Source organism: Candoia aspera, chromosome 6 (assembly GCF_035149785.1).
Source record: "Candoia aspera isolate rCanAsp1 chromosome 6, rCanAsp1.hap2, whole genome shotgun sequence".
NCBI classification, from domain to species: Eukaryota; Metazoa; Chordata; class Lepidosauria; order Squamata; family Boidae; genus Candoia; species Candoia aspera.
The window spans coordinates 77,387,513-77,414,592 of NC_086158.1; the positions used below are offsets into that span (position 1 = coordinate 77,387,513).

Consider the following 27,080-nt stretch of genomic DNA (forward strand, 5'->3'; position numbering starts at 1 on the left):
TAGCTACAGAGAAGACTCCATGTACAGTATATCAAGGGGTAACAGAAGTTTATTGCTAGTCCTGTCCTGGAGATTCAGCAATTCCTTAGCTCCAGCCTTTAGCATCCAAGCATTGAGTCACAACAACTGCATAGAAGAAGTCTACAGATGTGTGCCTTGATGCATGTAGGGTCACATGTAAACTGAAGCCTTACATTGAATCAGTGAGTTGGTTCAGCATAGATTAACAATATCTTTCCATGTTAAATAAATGACCTTGTCACTGACTCAGGAAATGGTTTTTCCTAGTTCTGATAGCTTTGTTTAGTTGGAGGTGCCAGATAATGATGCAGAACCTTGGAATATGCAAACCACGTAGTGTATTATTAAATAATAAATAAGCTAGTACTTGAACACAGGGCCAGAGTCTCGAAATCAATATGTTATCACTTTATTTCTTGTTTTATATTTCAAGCAATTTATTTAGGGACCGGCAGAATCTGCCTCTTGCACTCCAAATTAATTTGGATGCACTTTAAAACATTAGCAACTTTTGGATTCGGTAATCAGGTTTCTTATGTAAAGCAGAATTGGAATGAAGCCCCCTCCCCTTTTTAAAATAAAATAAAATAAAATAATTAAGTATTTGCTTTTATTTCTTTGGGCTTCTTTGAGAGCGTTGCATAAGCTTTGCTTTAAATGTGTTCCAATCATTGATTCTGAAATAAAACAACAGTATCATTCTCTTCTACCTTGCATTTTTTTTTATTTTAAGAACCAAGTTAATCATATTGTACTGGAAAACAAGTAAAGGTTTCCTAGGACAGCCTGGGTGTCAAATTAAGCCTGCCGAATGATGCAAGTCTAAGAAAAGATACTGAAAAACTTTAAAATGCTGTAGACTTCCCCTTTTTGTATCCATACTGGTGCGACAGTTTTCAAACAAGAGTATAGCTCAGTGTTTCTCAACCTTGGGAACTTTAAGATGCATGGACTTCAACTCCTAGAATTCCCCAGCCAGCATCTTAAAATTCCCAAGGTTGAGAAACACTGGTATAGCTAATCTGAACAAAAAACAAAGGACAGTTCTCCCACACAAAACTGTTACACAGGAAAGGAAGGAATCAGACACACATAAATGATATATATAGCAAGTATATTGCTATTCTATATGGGTCTTATGTCTAGCGACACAGCAGTCCCTGGAATTTTTTTGGTTAGGGCTTCCTCATTTTTCTTCAGTAAAGATCATTAATCAGTCGTCCTAGGATTCTTGTGAGCTTGCCTGATTGTGAGTGAAGCCTGTCAGCCATGAACAAAATCCAACTTCTAGCACATCTTCAGAACATCCATTTTGCCCGCAGCTTTTGCCGACACATTGTTAAAAACTGGATTGTGTGTGTGACAGCGAACACACACAATAAGCTGTTGCCAGCTATGGATATGCATACATTTCATTTATCAGTGTAACTCCTGGATCCTGAAGCAACATTGACAATTACCTGGGTCATCCTTTCCTATTATGGTGGCAGTTCCATGACATGAAAGATAAGGGACCCCGTAATTAAAGCTATGTTTCAATGTACACCAAAGGAGAAATGTATTCTATTATAAAGTTCTCTGGATATTTCAAGATATACTATTTCATTTTTGCACGTATTTGTCTCTGCATATGCCAAACCGTTGGAATAAAATGTATTTTCCCAGTGTGTGTGATATTATTTGCAAAGAATGTTCCATAGGGCTGTGTTGTCCTTCACTATGCACCCTCTTCAAACTTCTCATATTAGTTCACAAAATTTTGACCTTTTCAGTGGTATTTACATCTAAAAAGTGATGACAAAGGAATTTAGGTATTATTACAATGAACCACTGACATGGCCTATTATCCTTAAATGTCAAACTTCATTCTGATGGATTTAATGCCATCAGGTGCAATGCAACTTTGTGTAATCTTTGCAATAATTTGGTGAAAGCTACAAGTTTAAATCTTAAATATTTTTGTCAGGGGTTCAGTAGAATCATTAGAATTGGAAAGTGTACCATCCTTATTAAATAACTTCAGTAGTTAATATTGTGAGATAATTTAAAGGTAAATAAAATATGGAAGGTTATTCTCTTAGTTGAAATGAAGTGAAAAGCCAGATATGTCCCTAGATAAATAAGTTGGGTTATCAAATTCAGATGCTACATTTATTTGATTTGTTTAAAATAATTTTGTTAAATGATGCTGCCATTAGTGATTTATTTGGCAATTCTTTTGTTTATTTTGCTAATGGTAGGGGCTAAAAAAATTAGTTTTGCTTCACTGCAATGGTCAGAAGAAAGCCTTTGGTTATTGTGGCTACTGATGCAAAATCGTGCTTTGATTACTATGTATGCCCCCTGTCTTCTGTATTAAATTCCCTTAAGGAGATGTTCTGAGATTCAGTTATTGGATTTTAAGGGTGGAAGGTGGAAACAAAGAAATAAAATCTTCTCATACAGAATCTTCTGAGGAAGAATACGTTGTAGTCCCTTTCTGAGCATCTCAGAAGAGAAAGTTCTTCTATATTTTTCAGTGAAAATGTTATTGTTATTAAGAAGAAAGGATGTTAGGATAATGCCCTAACAGAGGTCTGCATACAAAATAAACAAAAAAGAGGAAAAAACCCAGAATACCTACAAAAACATGACTTAAGCTATTTTTGGGGCATTAGAGGAAATTTTGAGTAAATAAGAGATAATAAAGAGCTTTGTAGTTGTTCAAAGTTATTATAACTAGTTCAGGGCTGAATATGGAAGATTTATATAAATGCAAGTATAGGCAAATTTATAATTTGCATTGTATAGGCAAGGACTTTGAATCATGCCCAAAAACCCTCTGTTGGTGATTGGCTGCTATAAAAGCTTTCCAGCAATTAAAAAGAGTTGTTTTGTGAAAGATCAGATTATTATATGAACAAAGAAAGACAATAATCCTTATGTTTTAAGAACAGTTCTAACACAAATATTCAATGTGGTATAACTCAGTTCCAAAATTTATATTACATACATATCAACAAAACAAATACTGGATTAGCAATTTGCTTGCAACTCTTAACCATTGCCCCTTATTTGGGGGTTTGTGTAAAAGTCTGTATTTGTACAGTTCAGTTTTACACATACATACACACATGTGCATTCACACATAGTGTATATGCATGCGTGCAATGTGCACTGTTTTACAAAAGCCAAGTTACTATTCTTTTAAATCCAGTTGCAAAATTAAATCATAGATAGGGAATAACGAACAGGCATCCACTATAGACAATTTCTTCAGCCTATTCCAAGTGGAGATGTAAAATTTGCATTCACATGTATGTGTGCGTGTACATACACAGATACACACACAAATTTACATTGGCTTTAAGAGCATTAACAGCCCTTCTACTTTCCTATTGAAATACAACATACATGTGTTTTCACTCAAATGTCTCCTAACACTTATTTACATCTAATTCCTTAGTAAGTGTCACAAGTTCTGATAAAATTTATGAACGTTCATACCAGCACCTGATATGAAACAACAGCAGAGCTGCGATTCTATTAAGAGATAATACATTGTAATATATTATTATTATAATTCATAATTATTATGAATAACCCCATGCTTGAAACTACCTTCCACTACATCAAAGAAGACCTGTGGGCAATCTGAGGGTCTGTCTGGACTCATGGTGTTATGAAGAATTTTAGGGTTTAAGTTTAGGAAACCATGTTTTTCCTTTGAGCCAAAGGCATTTCCTTTGATGTGCAAAAACTAGCCTCTTCAGGGACAGTGATGAGAGCAATCAAACAATAGATTGTATTCTGAAGTCCTTGAAAGAAACAAACCTGGGTGGAAAAGGAGCTGATGCAACATATTTTGCAAAAGACAAAGGGGTTCCTGTGACCATCAGCTATCTCAAGACACATAGATTTGCCACTTGAGGAATTTTATCTAAGGAATCTTTTCTCACATCTAACAAAACAACAACAACCTTTATTGCACATCAATGATTTGTTGTTTTGATACACTTATCATATATCAAATGCATGTTACCAGTTTGTTTCTGTACTCTGTATAAAGACTTGACCCTCCCCCTTAATAAACCCCTTTCTGCTTTGCCTGAAGTATTTGTGGTTCATATTGTCGGGGAGCAAAAAAGCCCCTTTGCAAAGGTATTGGGTGTTTCGCTCTCAAATTCAGGGACTAGGTTCTTTCCAGCTCCACGCCAACTCACGTGCCTGAGTTTTGGGGCAACAATGGCTCCTGTTCAAAGAACAGGTTGTGGCTGTGTCCAGGAGGGCCCTTCTACCACTGTGTGTTGTGCATCACTTGCGCCCATTGCTGCACTGGGAGTCCCTGCTCACGGTCACTCATGCTTTAGTCACTTCTTGTATGGATTACTGCGGTGCGTTGTGCATCCCTTGAAGGGCATTCGGAAGCTTCAGCTGGTTCAAAATGCACCCAGTTATGTGTGCTCACAATCCGCATATGCTATATCTCTGCTCCGTGAGCTCCATTGGCTGCCAGTTTGCTTCCAGGCTCAATTCAAGGAGGTGGTAATGACCTATAAAGCCCTACATAGCGTGGGACTGGGTTAGCTGAGGGACTGCCTCTCTCTAATTACATCTACCCGTCGCATCACATCTGGCAGAAGTGGTGAATTGCAGGTCCCATTAGCCAGGGAGTGTTGTCTGGCAGGTCCCCGGGAGTCTTTTGTGCCATGGCACTCCCCTGTGGAGCATCACCCCCCCACAGATCAGATTGGCCCCACCCCCGATGGGTTTTTATAAGGCCCTGAAGACATACTTTTGCCAATGGGCATGGGGACCTGGGTGTTTGTGGCGGAGCCAGTGCAGTGGCTGTACTGATTGTTTTAATGGGATCGTGATGGTTTTTTTATATGCTCTTATATTGTTTTCTCTTGTTTTTAAATTGTTGTATTGTTCTTTTTTGTTTTTTTTATATTTGTTTTGATTGTTTGTAAGCAGCCCAGAGTTATATATAGGAGATGGGCAACTAGATACATTAATTATTTGAATAAATAAACAAACAAAGAAACAAACTACAATATCGGTTGCTAAAACCATCAACATTTTTGTGGGAAAAAAAAAGAAATCTTTTAAAAAGTTTCTTAAGAATCGGCATCTGTCCTCAAAATTCAGCCTACGGCTGACTACACTACTTGGAAGCATTTGAAATATGTTACTATATTCAGTGCTTGAAAACAAAATGTCTGAACACCTGTTAAATGTGTCCACAGGCAATGCATAATATTATTGATCGCACATTTGGTTGGCAATTTATTGCCTAGAATAGGAATCCAAGGCTGTTAACTATGACTTTCTAACTGCAGAAGAGGGCAAGAGAAGCTATGCATTAATTAACAAAAAAGAGGATGTCTTTGAACTTTTACTTTATTAAGAAGATAATTAATCACAAGAGAATACTATTTTGAAGGGAAAACAACAACAACAACAACAATATTTTCTGCTTTGGGTTTAATTTCCCATCTGGTCTCACAATTTTGTACTGGAATAAAGTGACAAAGGAGGCTTTCCATTATTCTTTTGCAGAAATATCTTTTTATTCCTATTTTTTTTAGTAAGTTGTTTTTGTAGAATTCCAGAATTCAAACAATCACAGCTTATCACTTCCTTATATATGCACTAATTCTTGTGTAAACTCTGTTCTTATTTATTTGTGTGTGTTTCTACTGACCTGAAAATATCTATTGCAAGTAAATTCATAGAAATATGTAAAGTTGCATCAGTGGAATAGTAAGATAAGCAAGATTACAACATTAGGGATCTTTATTTGCTGCATACCCTAAAAGGGGGAAAAAAGATGTTTTCATAGGTGTGGGGCGGGGGCAAATGGCCAAATGTGCATTATGAACATATGACACAAACTATGTGACTTGCATCCATATTGGGATCCAAGTACTAAAGGGCAGAATTTACATTATGATGTCACTATAAGTGTTTTGTTGTTTTTTGTCACTGTGGCTAGCAGGGGACACCTATGCTTGCTTTGATTTGAGTCCAGAACACAGGCTACCAGTGAAAAAACAGCGAAGGAGTCACTTCAACACATCTCATGCACAACACAAGAATAGCAAAAACACTCTTCTTTGGCAGCTGACTTGAGGCTTCTTCCTAATGCATATCCATCGTACAGCCTTTTTAACTTTTGTTTCAGCTCAACAAAAGAAGCAACCTGAGTTTTGGCATTTGGCATCCTGAAAGCTTAACAGCATGGTAACCCTATGTATAAAGCACATGTATACCGCACACTTTTGTATTTGGCAACCTGCCAAAAAAGGACAATTGAACAATCAGAAAACACAAACAGCAACATTATATTAAAAATATTGTGAGCATGTGCTCAAGTGACTTTCCATGACCTTTTTCCCCATTCCACCCTTCCCCCCAGCTCCTGACAATGATGGCAAGAACAGAACCACCCTTGCTGTTTTATTACCAATGTTCTAAGTACTTATGATAAATTTCCTGCATTTAAGAGAAACAGACCTTTCTACATTTTTCTACATATTTCTGTCAAAAGCTTCAGGATATAAACACTTTAACACAAATGTTAGTGTGTTCTAGTTATTTAACCTAAGCCCAAAATATGCACAACAAAGAAGACTGTTTTTGTATTTGTTGCTCTGGTATTTTAAAATACATGGTTCTCAGAATGTAGTGTAGTAATAAAATATTAGCAAAGTAGAAGACATGATGGATATCATGCAAAACATACATTCAACTGAAAACAGTTCTAAACAGAATGACATTTGTTGCTTTCCTAAACATCTGTGCAGAGGGTCAGGACTGGTGTAGAGCCACCTCCACAAAGACTCCATTCTTTTTGTACACCAGCAATATTCTTATAACACACATAGATAGTAGTGAGAGAGCCATTTTGGTCTAGTGGTTAAGGCTCCAGGCTAGAAACCAGGAGTCTGTGACTTCTAGTTCCATCTTAGGTATGAAAGCTGGCTGGGTGACTTTGGGCCAGTCACTCTCTCTCAGCCCACGATGTCAGGCTTGGGAGACAAGCCATCAGTTAATTCCTGTTGCACCCAACAGATCAACATTCGGTTGATCTGAAAAAGTGGACCCTGAACCTGCAGGAAAAACGCTACAAAGAAAAAGAACCCTCATAGATAGTAGTGTATTGAAGGATTATGCATGCAAAGGAAACATGGTCTTGGGTCATTTAGCATTCTAAAGGTTAAGGTCAACACCTTGAATATAAGAGTTAAAAATCCCAATGTCTGGCCTCCAATTTTTCAAAAATAATATTAATGAAAGAAGATATTATACCTGTACTCATCGTGGGTAAACCGTGGAATTACTGAGGGTTGCAATACGGAAATTTCTACAGTGGTGGTATTAGACTTCACAGGGTCACCATCATCATAGGCAATGACCACAAGCTGTTAAGCACACAAACACAATGACTGATCATGCTCATTTCAATGCAATAATTTTAGAGATTGGTGGGTTTTTTTGAGTAATCTTAAGGATTACCAAAAAAAAAAAAAGTAACAAATGTAAAAAATAAAACATGCACAATAGATCCAAAAGAGCTAACACATTAAAAAAAAAAAATCCGACATTTTTTTTTCTACTCAAAAGTGCAATCCTAACTATAAAGCTCAATTATATAAATATTTTGAACCATCACATTTTAAAAGTATCTTTTGTTAGGGAAAAATAAGTAGAACAAATCACTGTTAGAGATGTGCAGGCATCTCATGAGAAGTTTCCTTAGTCCTACTGAATTTTTTTTCTATTTCTCTCAAAATTATTTAGACATTTCTTCTCAGCGTAATTGGAAGACCTGAAAGACCAGGTTAGGGATAGATTGTCATGGAGAAAATCTATCTATGAGGTCACTAGGAGGTGAAAAAGACTTGATGGCACATAATCAATCAATCAATCAATCTCAGTATAAACCTAAATAAAATTTTGCCACATATACAATACCATTGTGCTCATACGTTTCCCATACTGTTTGCTTTTACATGAAATGAGAAGCATTTTGATGTAGACTCTCTGATAAAAAAAGTTCCTAATTATGCATGTTTCTATGGCCAACTTTGGTCTTGCTGGCAGAAGTATCCCTTGAAAGGAATCCCACACAAAACAGTTCTAACAAAAGAAGTACAGAAAGGGGGGTGGCTTTTTTTTTTTAAATGATGCTATCTCCTTCCACACTTCATTTCCAGAGGATCAGGGAAGCCTCTGAAGCAGGTGAGAAGTTGTAAGGAAGGGAAGAATTGGCAAAATCCACCAGCAAGATAATCCATGGGGTTTTGAATTAGTTCATCAAGATTTTTCTTTCTGTGAAAACTGAATCTGCTGAGATCAGTGTAGGGCATTCTGCCTTCTTGTACATTATTTTAATAATTTAATTTAATCCTGTCAATATTTAATCAGAGGAAAGCTTTGCTTTGATCAGTTACTTACTCTGGTGAATAGGTTTAGAATGGTATGCTACATTATCAAAAAGGACATGTCTGCAGTCCTGCTGGAATAATATGATTCATTCATTCATTCATTCATTCATTCATTCATTCATTCATAGCAAAGCTTCATAGGCTATAATTTCTACATATATAAGCAAATAAACTAGAAAACCATTGTTTAAAGTTATAAAACACAGATGGTGTTCTCCAGGAAACTGATAAATGTTCTAAAACTAATCGGAACCATTGATATACCTTTTTTCATTGATGCCATGTGTTTTAATTAAGAGAAGGTAAGATTAAAATGAACTGTTTTAACTAAATATATAAGAGAAACTTAATCATCACAAGCAAACATGTCCTTCCTTCAGGGGAAAAAAAAATGAGGCAACCTTGTTTCCTAAATTAAGCTGGATTTGATTTTCTGTAAGTATTGGTCTAAATCTGAACTTTAAAGTTTCACAGTCATCTAAACTCATAAAAAGCTGAACTGAAAACAGAATTTCAGATACCACATATATTAATTAAGAGCAATTTTCACAATTTTATGCATGCTTATTACTGTGTAAAGTGTCACAGATTCTTAAAGAAAAAGGATATTTCAATAATACTCTGAAGCTGAAAACATCATTATGGAGAAAAGCCCCCTTCGGGATGGAAGAGGTTATATCTACGGTGGCTGGGGAATTTTGGGAGTTGAAGTCCATACATCTTAAGTTTGCTGAGGTTGAGAAACACTGTTCCAGCGTGTTTAGGAAGCATCTTTTATTTCTCCTCCCACAATAAGAGGAGAAATTTTTTCATAAAGGAAAACAGCATGTAATTCATGAAGCTGGATGGTTTAATACATTAATATATATTTTTTTCTAGATATGCAGGTAGTCCTTGATTTACGACCATTCGTTCAGTGACCTTTTTGAAGTTATGGCAGCACTGAACAAATGGTACTTACGCCCTGTCCCTGAAATTATGGCTCTTCCAGTGTCCCTGCAGTCACATGATCAAAATTTGGGTGCTTGGCAGCCTGCCCTCACTTACTACTGCAGGGGCACTTCAACTGCCCCCGGCATATCTCCTCCTCCATCTCTGCCCTTTTGATCACCTTGCACAGCAGCATTCCTCGGTGGTGGCACCAGGGCTGAAGTAGAGAACTGGGGCCTTCAGCAGTCTCAGCCAGCTGCCATTGCCCCTAGGCCTACTTCAGCCCCAGCACTGCCACTGCTAAGGAGTATGGCCTCAAGCCCCGCAAGGCAGCTGCTGGCCATTCCAGGCCTTCTTCCTGAGGCCGCTCATGCCAATAGCACACCCTGTTCTCACGATGTTTCAGAAAGCCTTCAGAAAGCTATTTGGAGAATGTCATGAGCAGCCTCGGGAAGAAGACCTGGCACAGCCAGCATCTGCTTCACATAGGGCCTTGTCAGCAGTGGAGGGCTAAGGTCAGCTGGATGCAGCAGGGCCTGCGGGGCACAGGGTGGCGGGGGCGGCAGGGGCTTTGTACTGTGGTGCTGAGGTGGCTGGCCACAGCACAGAGGGGGCACTTCTTGGCAGCGGTGTGCTGGGGCTGAAGTTGAGGCCCAGAGGTAGTGGTGGCTAGCTGAGACTGCTGAAGGTCCCAGACCTCTACTTTAGACCCAGTGCCACTGGTGCTGCCACTCCACTACTGAGGAATGTCGCTGTGCAAGGTAGCCAAAAGGGCAGAGATGGGGGGCAGATAGGCAGGTGAGGGGAGCTCAAGAGGAGGCAGAAGAGGCAGCTCCTTACCTTACTAAGGCTCAGGGCTGGGAGAAACCAAGCTGGGAATGGCTTGGGTTGGGTGGGTCCTCACCTAACGACCTGGGATTTGGTTAACAACGGCAATGGGGCATGCTAGGATTGCAGTCAGTAAGCAATGTGGTCATGTGATGTTTTGCCTAATGACCACATTGCTCAGTGAAGGAAATTCTGGTCCTAACTACCATTGTTACTCAAGGACTATCTGTATTTCATTAGCATGGTTCATATTAAGAATAAAAGAGAACAAAACTTCAGTGAAACCTGGGGAAGTATTCAGCCCAAAGCATACTTATTTAAATGTTATTTTCACTTCTGGTTAAAATATTGCAATTTAATTTTAATTTAGGGGCCACGGTGGCTCGGTGGTTAAGACGCTGAGTCAGAGGACCATTAAAGGTTGGCAGCTCGGCAGTTTGAAACCCGAGAGTGTGAGCCATGTGACAGAGTGAGCTCCCGTCAATCTTGTCTTAAATATACTGAAATGTGTATGCATACAATTACCTTAAATAACGAACTAGGTTCTTCATTAAGATTCACTCGGGTTACTACACGTCCAGATTCTTCTTCAACATCAAAGATACTTGCACTATATGGGAACTGGACAACATCCACTTTATATCGTACGTGACTTGCTGGTGTCCCCTATAAAAAATAGGTGCATTTTAAATTGTAGATGGCGTAGCTTAGACAGTAAGAATGAAATATTCAAACAGATCCTCACATTACATCCAGGGACACTGCTTCTAAAATATTCCTACATTTTATTGTGTTTTAAATATACTAGGCAACCATTTCTGTGCAAAACATTAAACAAATATTGTAAAGGTGTATACTTTTATAATATAAAGGAATATTTTTCATATTAAAAAAATATAAATGCACGTGAACATCTTTATAAATACTCTCAAGAGGAAGTTTTTCTTGAGAACAATTTGGCTATCAAACCAAAATTTGTTTCCTAAGACTAAATTCAGACTCTAAACTTATGAAACACAAGCTGGTTTTTTTCCCCTTAATTAGAAATTATATCATAAATGTTATCACATTTTATTGTGGATATCTATCTATCTATCTATCTATCTATCTATCTATCTATCTATCTATCTATCTATCTATCTATCTATCTACATTCTGTTCAATTGTGTCCAATGCTTGGAGACTGCCTGGACAAGTCCCTGCAGTTTTCTTGGCAAGGTTTTTCAGAAGTGGTTTGCCCTTGCCTCCTTCCCAGGGCTGAGAGAAAGTGACTGGCCCAAGGTCACCCAGCAGGCTTTGTGCCCAAGGCGGGACTAGAACTCACTGTTTCCCAATTTCTAGCCTGATGCCTTGACCACTACAGTATACCAAACTCTCTCTCTTATTTATTTTTTTAAATTTATATGGCTGCCTTCATCTCAAATACATGACTGGGTGGCTTAGAACAATTGCAAAAGAACAAACAGCAATATAAAAACCATATTTAAAAAAAAAACATATAAAAACCATACAATACAACCAGCAGCTGAGGTGTAAGAAACCACCACCAACGATCAACATAACCACTGTACAGGCTCTACCAGACATCCAGATTGCCAAACCTAGTGGCAGAACCACATCTTTAAGGCCTTACTAAGAGCCAATGTGGTTGGGGTTGGGGCTAATCTAATCTGGGGGGGGGGATGATGTTCCAAAGGGCAGGTGCCATGGCAGAAAAGGGTTTTTCCTGGCCCCACCAGATGACATGCCCTAACAAAACAAAACCTGGACCTGCCTCTTCTGCCAGACCTAACAGGATGGGTAGACATAATCTAGGCGAGGTGGTCCCTCAGATAACCCAGTCCCATATCATTATGTGCAATTCTAAAAGAAAAGCTCTCCAAAAGAAATACAAAGGAGAAAACAGAAAAAGCAAAGCTGCAGGAGTGACTTCTATCCTCTCTTGTGATGGTCTACATTAACCCAGCTGGTTCTCAGGAAGGAGGGAGCACATTCCAAGGAGGGGGGGAGGACAAAAGCCAACACAGCCTGGAGCAGAACCTGGAGAAGAGAAAGAGATTCAGAGTAGCCACGTCCTAGAACCTCCCTTTAGGTTTGAGTAGGGTAGGTTTAGCAAGATTCGGTCTATACAGTGTGAGCAAATAAAGAACTGAACTTGGCTGGATTGATTCTATGTCGTTCTTGTACTAGGAGTTCATGGCAGCTGGTTTGAAAATCATAACATGTTACTCCTTGCAACATTAAAGTAAATGATAAGAAGGGGGGGGTATATTAGAAAAAAGATCCCTCTTTGTTTTGAAGGAGGCATAGAAGGGTTACAAGTATGCAGGTAGCAGAAAAACTCAGTGCAATAGGGAAAATTACTGCACAATTTAGAGCAGAACCTTTTATTTTATTTTTTCCCTAAGGCTTATAAGCCACTACAATCAGAAATGACCTCAAGTTGCTTACACTCTCCACTCTAGGATAAGGACTGACATACAACTAAATCAATAAACCATTAATAGCACAACCATAAAGAGAGCCAGTTTGGTCTAGCGGTTAAGGCTCCAGGCTAGAAACCAGGAGACTCAGAGTTCTAGTCCCGCTTTAGGCCTGAAAGCCAGCTGGGTGACCTTGGGGCAGTCCCTCTCTCTCAGCCCAACTCACCTCACAGGGTTGCTGTTGCGGGGAAAATAGGAGGAGGAAGGAGTATTAGGTATGTTCGCCGCCTTGAGTTATTTATAAAAATAATAAAGGTGGGATAAAAATAAAATAAATAATAAATAAACTCATGTTCATGCAGCTATACTCATCATAATGCAGAGCAGTCACCTTGTACTACTTCCACAGGAGCAACTCAATATTCACCCACCCCAAAAGCTCACTGAAAGAGTTAGGTCTTGGTTGCTTTTCTGGAACAGCAGCAAGGGTGAGATGGTCATTATCTCTAGGGTGGGACTGTTACTGGAAAGGGGGACATTGTGGAGAAGCCTTGTCCTCATGATCCCTGATAGCAACAACTATGGATCACATCAAATCCCAGGTGCATTAAAATAATACCACATGGATGCCTTCAGAGGGAGGTAAAACTGAATTGGATTTCTATGCTGAAAGCTTTTGCAACATGCTCAAGCCATAATTATCAATTAAGAAATCACCATATGTCACAATCTCAGCAGAGCTGAATGAGATGTCGACCATGGCATCAAGAACAACAATGACATCATAATCAAACAACCTGACAAAGGAGTTGTTGTTATGAATAAAGTGGATTATATCAAGGAAGCCTAGAAGCAACTGTCTAACACCACATTCTACCAACTTCTATCCTTGGATCCTACAGCAATGTATCAGAAGGAACTATGCAACCTGATGAAAGAAAGTCCTAAAGACATACAAGACTGTAACTGCATGGAGACACCCCAGGAGCCTTGACGAGGCATCATTTACCTGCTTCCCAAATACACAAACCAGGCAACACAGACCATCCCTTGCCTTAAGCATCAGAGCTATCAGAGCTGGAATATCAGGTTTCATGGACTGCATACTGAGACCTCTTCCCCTTCCTTCACTACATGCCCATCTCATCCCAACTGAACTCCTACATCATTTTAGCCACTCTGTGCATCTGATGAAATGATCTGTAGCTCACCAAAGCTTATGCCTTTTAATAAAATTTGCTAGTCTGAAAAGCTGTTACCAGACTCCTGATTTTGGCTATCATAGATGAACATGGCTGTTCAATTTTTCTAAATTTGTAGATGATCTCACTCAGCATGTAAATATTAAACAGCATGAGAGAGAAGATGCAATCTATTGCAATGAATTATGCAGAAGTCTGTCTTTAAAATGAATTGGAAACTGTAGATAGTCCAAAATTTCATTGCTATCTATGAGTACTGTTCTCGTGTTAGTTTTATGCTATGTCAGCTGCATAGTACTGGTTTTATCTTTTAACTGAGTGGGGCAAATTTGCCAGAATTTTATTTCTTTCAGTTTCTCATTTTATCCACCTGACATTTGCCCTATTCAGTTTCTGCAGAAACATGCAACCTTTAAAAACACAGTATGTACACACAGTGTACAAAATTAGCCTAATATTTGCAATTTCTGACAATATATCCATTTTTAATACTCTTCAGTGACACTTAATATTTTGGGGGTTTTTTGCAGATTTTTTTTTCCTTTTTATTATATTGTTAGAAATTTTGATACAGTGTATAGTTTCAATACAGTGATATTTATATGATATGGATAAATATTACTGACATTCTATTATTTAGATAGCTTATAGTGTGATACTTAATATTCTGTGTGCTTCCCTTTATAAATGTAATTTGGAAATATTCATTTAAATGCATACATTTTTGTTTGGGATTTGCATTATAAATGTGAATAGTAATTAACACTAACTAATAATTGCATCAGTATACACACCCAGTTTCTATACTGATAGTAAAGGATAAACTGTTTATTACTTAACTGGGACTAAAATAAATTTCTCGTCTGATGCTTGAGAATGGATTTAGTTAGGTCTCGTTCCAAATGTATCTAACTGAAAAACTTTGTGCTTTAGGGACCCATTTCTGAATAGCAGTATTCCTGGAAAGGGTCCACTGGTGGAGTTCCTGGTAGTCTTACCAAGTACCCAGCAAACATCCCTGTGTTCACCCAGAGAGAACAAGGCAGATCAATGCTTTCCTCATTCCTTGGTGAATTGCCAAAACTAGGTGTTAAACTCACATGAAATAGAACTGGAAAATCTGTCTCAGCTAAGGGTATCTGGATATCCTTCTCATTTAGAAGGACTGATGATCACCAAGATATATTTCCTGCATAGAACATATGTGTAAAATTACATTCAAGATGTTTTTTTTTTTTAAATTACACTTACTATTTACAAGATTTTCTAAGCAACAGCTATTACAATACATGCCATCTGATCGCTAATGTTGTCTAAGCTCCTGGACTACAGCATCTGAACATAAAAACAAGAAGCCCATTAGTCCTCTCTCTCTTCTGATTGTCATTTAGTTAATATAAAGAACTTATAGGCCTCTGGCCAATATTCTTGTGATGTACCACAATCCATGATAATATTTGAAAGATGAGTATGACCCATACTATAAACTCCAGCAGACAGTATTAAAAGTCTACTATAATATTTTAAGAGAAGGCATGTTATTGTTGCCTACTTGATCAGACAATGAGGAAGATGGTTTTACAGTGACCATCTGTTGGGCATGCTTTCTTTTAGATTCCTGCATTGAGTGGGAGTGTGTGGATTCAATGGGCTAAATGACCCCCTTCTCAGTTCATGATTCTTTGTCATATTCTTCTCTTCTTGGTGAAGTATGATATGCTCACAATGTGCAGGACATTGTCTATTATTGAAATTGATAATTTTCAAAAGTATCCTTTGCAAACAGAAGGAATACTGATGGGATTAACATACTGAACAATAATTATACTCTTAATGTCAGAAATAAATCTGGTATAACAGCTTTTTTTCTCCAAAATACACTTAACGAGAAATTACTCAAAACCAGATAATTTTGTTCTCAGTAATACAAAAAGGTTTTCTATTCCAATGACTAAAACTTAGGATTATCATTAACCATCTGCGCACACTTGCTACATAATCCAAAAAACGATCATGAAATCATTATTTCTAATGAAGCTTCTTTTATTCCATCACGTCTTTTTTAAAAAAACACCATTTAGATATTACCGTTACTGACAATACTGTAAATGATTGACAGAGTTCATCAAAGGAGAATACAATATTGCATTTTTGTTAATAAACTGGCTTTTATTATCTGTCAATGTCATTGTCCCTTTACGTTGTCACTGAAAAAAACCACCTTGCTTCTGTTGTAAACATCAACCAATTTATCACATTAATTTAGGGAGAGGACTTATACCCTTATGGCACAGAAACACTTAGGATATGCAAATATTGTATATTTTGTAGAACTGCTAGCATGCTGGGTAAATCTAAGACAAGGATGGGAACTACAGCTCCCAGTATTCTTCATCATTAGCCACACTGCTTTGGGAATTATGGTTCATCAGATTGCCTACTCATATTCTAAAGTAATAATTGTTATGAAAATAAGTATAATAAAACAATGGAACCTTTGCCATTCTTAAATAACAGTACTGTAATATACTGAAGTCTATGAATTTATTACCACGTTTCCATGTTAATATGCATGGGATCTGATGCAGAAAATGAGTTTCAAATGCATTATTTATTTGTTAGGTTTAAGTTCTCTCTTTTTCTAGGAGCTTAAGGCAGGAGATATACTGTATATATAGCAATCTCTCCTCTGATTTACCTTCATAACAATCCAGTGAGATAACTGGACTGAGAGAGCAACTAACACAAAATATTAAAGCGGTGGTGTCCAAAATAAACTATTGTTATGATTTCAATAATACTTTTAAAAATTGCTGAAGACACCCCTGGCCTGCCACAAACAGGCTAATGCTAGGTTGCAATAGAAAAAATAGCAATCCAACATCAATATGAAACTGACTCAACTCAAAGGACTGGTTTGTAGAATAAGAAGTAACTCACCCAGAAGCATCAATAACAACAACAACAACAACAATAATTTCACTTGATTAGCCATTAGGCAATATCAGAATACAAAATACAGAACAACAAGAAGACCATGCGTAATAATAAGACCATGTGTAACAAAGTAGAGTAAAAGGCAGAACAAAAAGGAAATACAAATCTTCTGGGTCACCCGTACAATTTACCTCAATCAGATTCACACATACATTCCTCAACTGTATTGTTTTGTTCAGATAATGGGTCTGGGTTAGGTGTAATAACTGGACTATGACCGCAGATGTTGTTTTAATGCATGGATCCCAATGGGGCATTCGTCCAATGTGTGATCCAAGATACTGATTGATCTCTGTCTTTCATATGCAGTCGGCATTCAAATAACATATGAGCTATGTCCTGTATCTCTGGAGCTCCACAAATACAAGTACATTCCCTGTAAGGAACTTGATTAGACTTCCCATATTTAACCATTGTGTACAGCCAGCAGCAACTGTAGGACTTGGCAGTTCTGAAAATTTGTAAAAGAATGTTACGACCGCATAACGCAAGCTGTGCCCCTTTTGTACCCGCAACAGTCATCACAATACACATACAAAAGGGGTCATGTTTGCATCATGATGGTTCCCCCCACCTTTCCTTCCCTATGGATGCTTTTGAAATCAACTCTAAATGCTTGACTCCAGAACAAATCTTCCTTCCCTTATCTTGTCAGTCTTAGACCTACTCCACATAGCAGCCTTAAGCTACTTATCTCCCATGCTGAAACTGGCCAGAAGTGAAGCCAGCTTAAGAAATTGCTTTCAGCCATTCTGCAGCTTCGGCAATCATGCTGGCTAGGTGCTCTGTCTGGATGCTGGTTACCATGGCTGCTAACTGGCGGATTCCCCAACTTTTGTACTTCTCTGATTCATGTTGGGAAAGGAAGCACCAATCATTTTCCTTTCCATAGGTGGGTTTCTGAGAACATATTTCCACTGATAGACCTTTTATATAGGTCTCCTGACTCCCCCTCCTTCTTGACACTTTCCCTGATCAGCCAGGGGATGAGCAGAAGGGAAACACCAGTTTTAACTTCCTTCTTGTCACTTGGGTTAGTAGAGGAACCAGACAATTTTACCCAGTAAAATTTAAAAAACCAAACAAAAAGAAGGAAGGTCCATCAATGAAACTGTTACACACACACACACACACACACACACTATTTAAGGGTCATGGAGGACAATGGAGAAGGGGCATTCCTGCCACACTGCAGACACAGTGCAGACACAGTTACTTACAATTAAATGAAATACAACAGACAGACTCCATGGCCCCATTTGTGTTGGCAGATGTCAGAAAATACTACTTTTGATACAAAGGCTGACTTTATGGTAGGAAAGTTGAGGATGACATTCCTCACTTCAGGAAATGGTTACTGGACTGTCCTTGCAAGCAGGACATGAAGATGACCCCTTAGCTATCATTGCATCTGATAACCATAGTAAATGGGTGCTTAGATGTAGTATTAAACTATATCTAAAACAACAGTGAAAATATAGGGGAAACCAATGTTTCAGAAAAGAGGAGGATAGGCGAGAACACATGTGGCTAAAATTGGCTTATTGTGAACCACAGGCTGAAAATTCAACAGCCATGGTTAGAAAAATGTTTCTACTTCCTCTTCTCTCAAGCATGAATTCCCTAGCTCCTCTTCAGTATTAACTGTACCAAATTATTTAAAACTTAGACAAAGCATTCACAGGTTTATTAGTAAACAAAATAAAAACAGGAATACTTCTACACTTGTCAGATGAGATTGTAGCCTTTTAATGAAATTACAGCCTTTTAATTCTTCAATGCATGGGATGCATTGAAAAACAAAACAAAACAAAACTGGAATGTTTTGAGACTATTTAAGATCCTGCCCTCTCTTGCCCTCAAGATTAGATGACTGAGAACTTACTAAAGTTTATTTCTATTTTATACTCTTATTTCTATTATTCCAGACTGAATTTAAGATGAATTGGATCTACCTGCTTTATTTATTTTAAGATTAATTATCCAGTTTTTATCATTCTTATTCCAGCTGCATAGGATCAACAATTTTAATTTTAGCATTGCTTCTGTCTTGGAAGAATGTGTGTTTGAACTGAAGCAACAAGGAATCTGAACTTTTAACTTTCATCTTCACAATTTGAATACATTTTTATATCTGACAACATTTAGCACCTTATTCTGTTTCTTTTGGCTGAGTGAAAATACTTATGCAAAATTGTATTTATAGCCTGATGAAGGAAAAAAGGAAGGGACTCAGTTGAAAGGAATCATGGGAGGTTATAGAACACATGATCTGTCTGCCTCTTTCGTTTGGCCTTTCTTCCAGCCTCAGTATCTCTCCCAGTTTACTCATAGAAATACTGTTGCTAAATGCTAGATCAGTCTTTAATAAGATTAAAATGTTCCATATTTTGATCCAAGTTGATGAAAACCCAAGGGATGAATTGGGTGATTACTTTCAGCAGCATCCACCTAATTATTTAGTTTCACCCTATCTAAAAGTATTCCATTTCTTTTTCCAGGTTTTTGGTGAACAATTAGAGGTTCTTTTATAGTATGAATTTATCCATTTCCTAGCTGTCTCCCTGCTAGGAGTAGACTCGGGCTGACACTGAAGATCACCCAAAATACTTTCATGCTGAGTCTGCCTTGACAAAGGCAGTTCAGGATTTCAAGGCTATTATAGCAATTGCAGGACTGTCCCAAAATGTTGCTGGCAATGTACGTTATTGACTTGATTTTCTTAACGAGACAAGAGAAGGATGGTCCACAAATGGAGACTGTCATTTCTGATCTGTATTATGGTCACATTGCTTTTTAATAAAATTTCAGCTGATCGCATAAATTATTCTTCCATGGATCTATTATGATGGATTTTCTCCAGTAGGCTACAGAGTTCTGAACAGCCATTAGGGAGTGTCTGTTAGGTACTTCCTGTTGAAATGTGTCAAAATACGGAATGCAGAAGTGACCACGATTTGATGCAATTACTATTAAACACTCTCTTCTACTGAACAGTTTTTAGTAAGCTTCTCTGTCTTCTGAGGAACTGAGGAGAATGGAACAACTAGGAAGATAGCCACACTACAACAGGTTGGAAATCTGCAGTGAATTTAATTGAACCTGCCACAGTATTCAGTACTCACTCAGGAATTATATTGTTGTGGGGTTTTTTTTGGTTACTACTGCATCTGGAGATATGATGTTAAGACACATAAAAGGCCTCTTGTAAAATGTTTTGAAAGTATTTGGAAGATAAAATTGCACATGTCCATTGTGACTTCAAGGCAATCATTGATTCAGGTCAGTGTACTGGAGTATACAAAGCAATGTCTGATACTCTGTATCAAATGAATTCTGAGGTCTGGGGTTGGAAGAATGTTTGCAGACAAGTGCAGTCTTCTTTTTGCCAAATCAACACTTACTCCTCCAGCGTCATTACATCACACAGTGTAAGTGTCATAAGTGGACTCCAGAAGATAATAAATATATCCACTGAAATGCAGGGATCTCGTGGGCTTTAAAAGAGACAGTAGATCACTTACTTGTAAGGAAACCTTCTTTGGACTTGGAACAGCTTCATAATAATCAGCTAGTCTCTAGCATTCTTTCTTGGGCAAGATGCTTAAGCCAAAAAAAAGTTATATACAGTATATTGTACTGTACTATACTGTACTGTAGGGGGACGCAGTGGCGCTATGGGTTAAACCACTGAGCTGCTGAGCTTGCCAACTGGAAGGTTGGCGGTTCGAATCCGCATGATGGGGTGAGCTCCCGTTGCTAGTCCCAGCTCCTGCCAACCTAGCAGTTCGAAAACACGCAAATGTGAGTAGATTAATAGCTACCGCTTTGGCGGGCAGGTAACAGCGTTCCATTTAGTCATGCTGGCCACATGACCACGGAAGTGTCTACGGACAAACGCCGGCTCTTCGGCTTTGAAACGGAGATGAGCACAGTCCCCTAGAGTCGGACACGACTGGACTTAATGTCAAGGGAAACCTTTACTTTTACTATACTGTACTGTATTATATTATTCCATTTTAGGTCTGGTTTTCACACTAAGGCAACATTGGTTGACTTGAGGGATGACATGTTAGGAAGTCAGGAAGAATGCAGTTCTACTGTCATGAGTACTGATGGCGAGCAGGATGGGGCCTCTATCCAGGGGGGAAAACGCATGCATAGTACTGAGGAATTAAGCAGCCATTCAAAGAGACACAGATCAGACCCATCTTATCGTTTGGGGTTTATGTGTCTGGGTTTTCCCACACTTCTTCAGTTTGTTAGGATTCTGTCTTATGTAGCAGTAATAAACACTAGAGACCTACTCCTCGTCTCAGCGTGATTCCTGACTGTTAGGACATCTACTTTTCCTTCCCAGTCTCTCAACTTCTTTAAGTATCATTGATTATGGTATCCTTCTAGATCGGTTTGCAGTGGTGGAAACAGGAGAAATGAAGATACAGTCATCCGCTCTTTAGAAACTTAAGGTCATACTGTGCAGGACTCCTCTCAAGTGTTTCTAATTACAGTATGCTGGAAGTCCAACAGGGCTTTATTTTATCCAAGGCAACTCATTACCTGCATCAAATCCCTTTGTAATGCTATCTAGATCTTATGATGATGGACCATCAATATTTTCATAAAATTCAAGGCAAGTCTTAGAAATACAAAATTAGTGCCTGACTGTGATAATAAACTGAAGGCCAATAAATTGAAATTCAAATTGAGCAAAGATGAAGAGGTATTTGTTCTGCACTAGCAGGGGTGCAATTTCCGTATAGGAGCAAGCTCATTGACTGGTGTGATTTTTAATCCATATTTATTGCTAGAAGCATAAGTTCCTTTAGTAACTTAAAAAGCATGGTGTGCTTTTTATTAGCTTAGCTTGGTTTGTCAACTGCAAGCACACCTGGAGCTAATTTGGCATCATTTATCCACGTCTTTTATCCTTCAGGTTGGACTATTCGAAAGAAGTTCAGGAAGAACAGAACTGTGACTGCTAGTGACTGACTATAGCTGTGCTGTGCCCTTTTGATTTATTCACAATTTGTTTCTACCTCCAGTTCAAAGGGTTTTTTCTGAGCTATACTGACCTTCATAGCCTAGGAATAGGATCTTCTTCCCCCTGGGTAGGAAGAGGGGGGATGGGGAGGTGGTTTGCTTGGGTTTTGGTGTAGTTCAACATGGGGAGCTGCTGTGTTTGGGGCTGCCAGAGGGGTGCTGGTGAATATGTTGTGTGTGATAATTGTGATGTGTGGGTGAGGTAAGTGAGTGAAGGCATGAGTTCCTTACCCTGAGAGGGGGGAACAAGGGGTGGGAGAGGGCTGGGGAGATGAGATGGCAGACAGGAATATTGACACAGTGACAAACAGGCCACACTCAGGTACAGGAGGTCCATTGTTTGAGAGCAGTCCCTCGGTCCAGCCCTCAGCCCCACACTTAATACCTAATTACCGGATCCTTGGGGGCTCTGATTCTGTTGCTTGTGAATGCCAGGTTGGTCTGCAGCAAGTCTTCTTTCATCCATTATTTGATTGTGAATGAATGAGGTGGCCAATCTGGCAAGAGTAACCAAGATGTGGGTGGACCCAGAGGTGAGTGTTCCCCTCTTGGAACTCTGCCCACTCAGGTTTCAAACTTTGCATCAACTGAGAGTCCAGGGCAGGGTGGGATGGAGTGGCTGTGGTCCTCTTTGAGTCATTGAGGGCTCTACAGATAACCAGATATGAAACTCTCTTCTTAAAACTTGGCATTAGGGAACAGTTGGGATAGTTACTGATCTGCTGCACTCCCTGCTGCCCAGCATCATCTCTGTCTGATTTTCTAGATTCCCATGACTGGGTTGGCAGTAGACACTATACGTTCTTGGGGATTTCAATTTGCAGTCTGGCAACATTGAATCCAGGGCAGCTCAGGAGTTTTGGGCCTCCATGGCAACCATGGAGCTGTCCATCAAATACCCAACACATACTAGTGATTGCATTTTAGATATGTTTTTTTCTGGGTGCAGTTTGATGTGCTCTGATATTGGAAGTGAGAAGAGGTCATCTGGGGGGTGCCTAAGGACTCAACACTTTCTTCCCTTCTGTTTAACATCTACATGAAACTGCTGGGCGAGGTCTTCAGATGGTTAGGGGTCCTTATATCCTTATATTGGTACCACCAATATAAGGATGTTATGCAGCTGCACATCTTGACCCTGGACTAGCCAAATTAAGCCATCAATGTCCTGTCCCAGTCTCTGGAGCCTATGTGGGTCTAGATGGGGAGGAACAGATTCAGGCTCAATCCTGCCTTCTCTGTTGTAGCATCTGCCCTCTGGAATATTTCCCTAGATATTCAATTAGCTCCCACTCTGAGGTTCTAGAAGTCTTTAAAAACCCAGCTGTTGTCCCAGATCTTAGGGTAGAATGTTTGTGGAGCCCTGAGTGGTTTGTTGGAAAGTTTGCCTGGATGCTTAGATTTTTTTTAACAAAAGTGTTTGAAAATTTTTGTAGATGGTAACCTAAAATGAAAGATAGAGTTCCTTAAGAAAATCTTCGTATGGCAACATCCAGTGATGGCACTAGAACACTCTTCCTAGAAAGATTCACCTGATTTCTAATGCATTGTTCTTTTGGCACTAGTTAAACAGTGGAGTTTGGGAAGCTTTTAAATGTTCCACATGTTCCAGTGCAGGCAAAGAATGAGAATTTAAAGCAGGGACATTTGGCCATGTACACACTTTTGGCTAAGATCAAGTGTAAGGTATCACTTGTGCTCAATTTTTTTGTGGATGCAGTGGAAAGGGGACAAACTGTGATTCATTGCCAGCATCTCATTTCAACCTCCGGATTGAAAAGGGCTGAAATGTTTGAGTCCATTTGTTTGCACTGAATGTGTTATGGGCAGTTTTATTTGTCAGCCTGGGGGTGGAGGGTTTTAAGGTTTTCAAAAACACGAATCTTTTTAAAGCCATGAGCCTCACAAAGTGAGGTGATTTTACTACTGGGGAAGAAGGAGCAAAACAGGGCCAATTTAGTGCTTTGACTCCTCAATCCTGCCCCACTAACATGCAGTTCCAAAAATGTGAGTTCTGCCTATTCTGGAAATATCACCATATCACCAGCTATACCACCTGAAGTTCTTGAGAAGAACTGAAAGTTATAACTCAGTCTCCAGACTGAAAAAGTTTGCCCAGCCTTGTTTTAAATGCTCTGAATCCTCCCTCAGTGGATTCTAAACTACTCAATGATTGCCAAGGAATCCATGCTTAGGTATAAAGTGAGGAACAAGCAAGTCCAACATAATAAGTGGACCATGGAACAGAGGTCAAAAAGCCATACTTAAGATACCGAGGACAGATAAAACATCTGAAAAAGCTGTTTCTAAGCAATTGTGTAGACTGGAGAGTAAGGAAGGAAGTGAAGAGCCAATGCTTAAACAATATGTAAACCTTGGCACTACTGAATAAATATACCCAGTTAAATGTTCTATACAGTACAATTGAGGGATCATGCTGATCTTTACAATTTCTACTTGCTTTCAGGTCTGAAATTGCACTAATCAATAAACATTAAAAAGCCAAAAGGGAAAATACTATTGCAACTATGCTGGAAACAAGGATACATAAGTAAAATGGCATTCAGGTTTCCTTAGTATCTTAGCCCCAGGCTTATTTACTTTTAAATAAAGCAAGAAAATTATGTGTGCTCTTGTTGATTGTCCTAATGGCTCAGTTTCACCACCCGCTAGTAGAGTGTTATTGAATTACTGTTCTGAAGTTTAAGCTTTTTGATAACATTAGGTAGAGTTAAATGGTATCCTTCAGTAGCATTACACTGCTTCAATAAACATGAACTGTCTACAGTAAATAAGCTCAAGAAATCTGTTTTCCTCTTAAAACAATAAAAGATATCAGTCAGAGTAAAATGAAATCTAATATGGAGGGAAGTTGAGATGAGATACAAGAAGAAAACAGAGAGGGCCACTTTGGTCACCCTCGAACTGATTGGATCAAGAAGATATTACTTGGTAGTACAATTATGGTGCCTCCCAATCACTAGTTCTCATCTAAAAAACATACATCAAGAGATATTTGATTTGATCATCAATGGAAAGTTAAAGATGTCCATAAATCTCTGCCAAAAGCTTGGATTTAATGACAGAAGGGTGGGGGGGAAATCACTTTTTCATAATAGGTTTGGGCTTCTTCTGCTACATGAGCAGAGCTTGTGGCCACTGTACTTTTACAGCATTATTACTCTAGAAAAATAACATACATATCCTAATTGTGAGGAGGTAGGAGCCAGTGGTTCTCATTTATGGACATCTTTAACTTTCCATTGATGGTCAAATCAAATATTATCTCTTGATGTATGGTTTTTAGATGAGAACTAGTGATTGGGAGGCACCATAATTGTACTACCAAGTAATATCTTCTTGATTCAATCAGTTTGAGGATGACCAAAGTGGCCCTCTCTGTTTTCTTCTTGTATCTCATCTCGACTTCCCTCCATATTAGGTCTCATTTTACTCTGATTGATATCTTTTATTGTGGGAGGTGAGAGCCAGTGGTTCTCAGGCCATATATGGCATTTATTAAACAGAGAAAGGCTTGGCTTCAAGGCTACTAAGCATAGTGCCAGCAGTCTACAAATATAAAAGTCATCTGAACTATCTCACTGGAAGCAGACAATTCACTTTTGTGTGTGGCTTAGTTCTTTTTGCAGTAAAGATTCTCAATAAGAATCTGGCCGAGTCATACCTGTGAGCCTTCTGCCAAAACTAGCCAAGGAGTTGAGATAAGTCACAAACTGTCAGGAGATGGGTGGTTTCTGCCCAATTCTTGTCAGAGGAGCCAGATATAGATATATGCAAGGAATACAGTGATGATCATACTGAGCAACTCTATAAACAGATTGCTGTGTGGAATAATTCTATAGATTACAGTTCAGGAAATAGTTTAAAGCTAATTCTACCAAATTCTACTTTAGAGAAAAAAAAAGCATATTATCTGCTCTTTCTGCTAGTGGAATCTATCCTGAGAAATCATAATACCATAATATCCATCCTTAAAAACCAATTCCCCCATATCACACTCATTGAGTCTCAACGTGCTTGGCAATGCCTTCCTGGATGCCCATAATTTTTTCTGCTTACATGATTTTATGTTATTTATTAGAATATTCAGTTTAAAAGTAGAAGGGAAGCTGGCACGTAGCAACACTTCATCCTTTGTTATCCTGCATTGTGACTACATATCAACCCTGCTCCCTTAAGCCGTCGTAGCAAAAAATAAAAAATAAAAAATGGTGGGTGACTACAATTTTGTCTGGATACATGCTTGCTTGCTCAGAGAAAACAGAAGATAAGCTGAAGTGGTAGAGAACCTTCTAGAAGGTTAGAGTGAATGAGGCAAAAGCAACCCCCCTTGTTTGCCTTCTGATCAATGAATGTTGAACCTAACTTTGCAGCCATTTTGTGACAGCCTATAATAATGTTTTCAGAATTCCAAATGTGCCCATTGTTCCAAAAACCTTGGAGAATCTTTGCTGTTTCACATTACCAGCTTATAAATATACTAAAAACAACCAGAAATGTAATCAATTCAGAGTAGGCCTTTGACCCCATCCATGAATTCACTTGCCCCACAACTTCTGAAACCTACAGTAGATATTTAGAAAGATATACAGTGATCATGAAGCTATGGTAACTTGATCCACTGGGAAGAAATCACTACATTGAAATGTTTGTCTATTGGGGAACATTAGGAAATACCCCTCTCTTTGAAGCTGGCTTAGATCCTTCATTTAGCTGATAAGGATATCAGACTTCCTATACAATAAACATATGCCATAAATGTGGCATTCTCCCACTAGCAATCAATCATGAAAACATACATTGTAACAATTATTAATATTAACCTTTCTGACAAGCTAATGTAAATGTTGCTTTTTAAAAATTCAAACTATATATTTGACTATTTATATTCTTCAGTGCCTTGACAAGGAAGCCAGAAGTTAGCATTAACAGCTCTTTCAATTCAGTGTCAGTATTTGAAAAGTGAACCTCGTTGGGAAGAAAATACTTGATCGCATGCAGTTGTCAAAACTTGCATTTCTTTTTTAAGAGTTTAATGAGGCTTTTTCCTCAGGTGTTGTTCATGCTGAAAGATTTAAAGAAATGGCAAAACACAGAAATAATAACCCTTCAAAATATTTATTTCCTGTTGAACTACGGAGTTATTTGGACTAGTTGATTAGCTATTTGAAATGTGTTTCTTG

At 38.5% G+C, this 27,080-nt stretch overlaps 1 protein-coding gene across 1 annotated transcript in view; it reads right to left on the reverse strand.

Annotated features, from left to right (window-relative positions):
- PCDH15 (protocadherin related 15) overlaps positions 1-27,080 on the reverse strand; it is a 357,851-nt gene that overhangs the window by 85,722 nt on the left and 245,049 nt on the right. Inside the window, exons 21-22 of the mRNA XM_063307469.1 lie at positions 10,737-10,877; positions 7,315-7,427 (exon numbers count right to left, since the gene is read on the reverse strand). Of these exons, the coding sequence (XP_063163539.1) occupies positions 7,315-7,427; positions 10,737-10,877 (254 nt within the window). The remainder of the gene's footprint in view (positions 1-7,314; positions 7,428-10,736; positions 10,878-27,080) is intronic.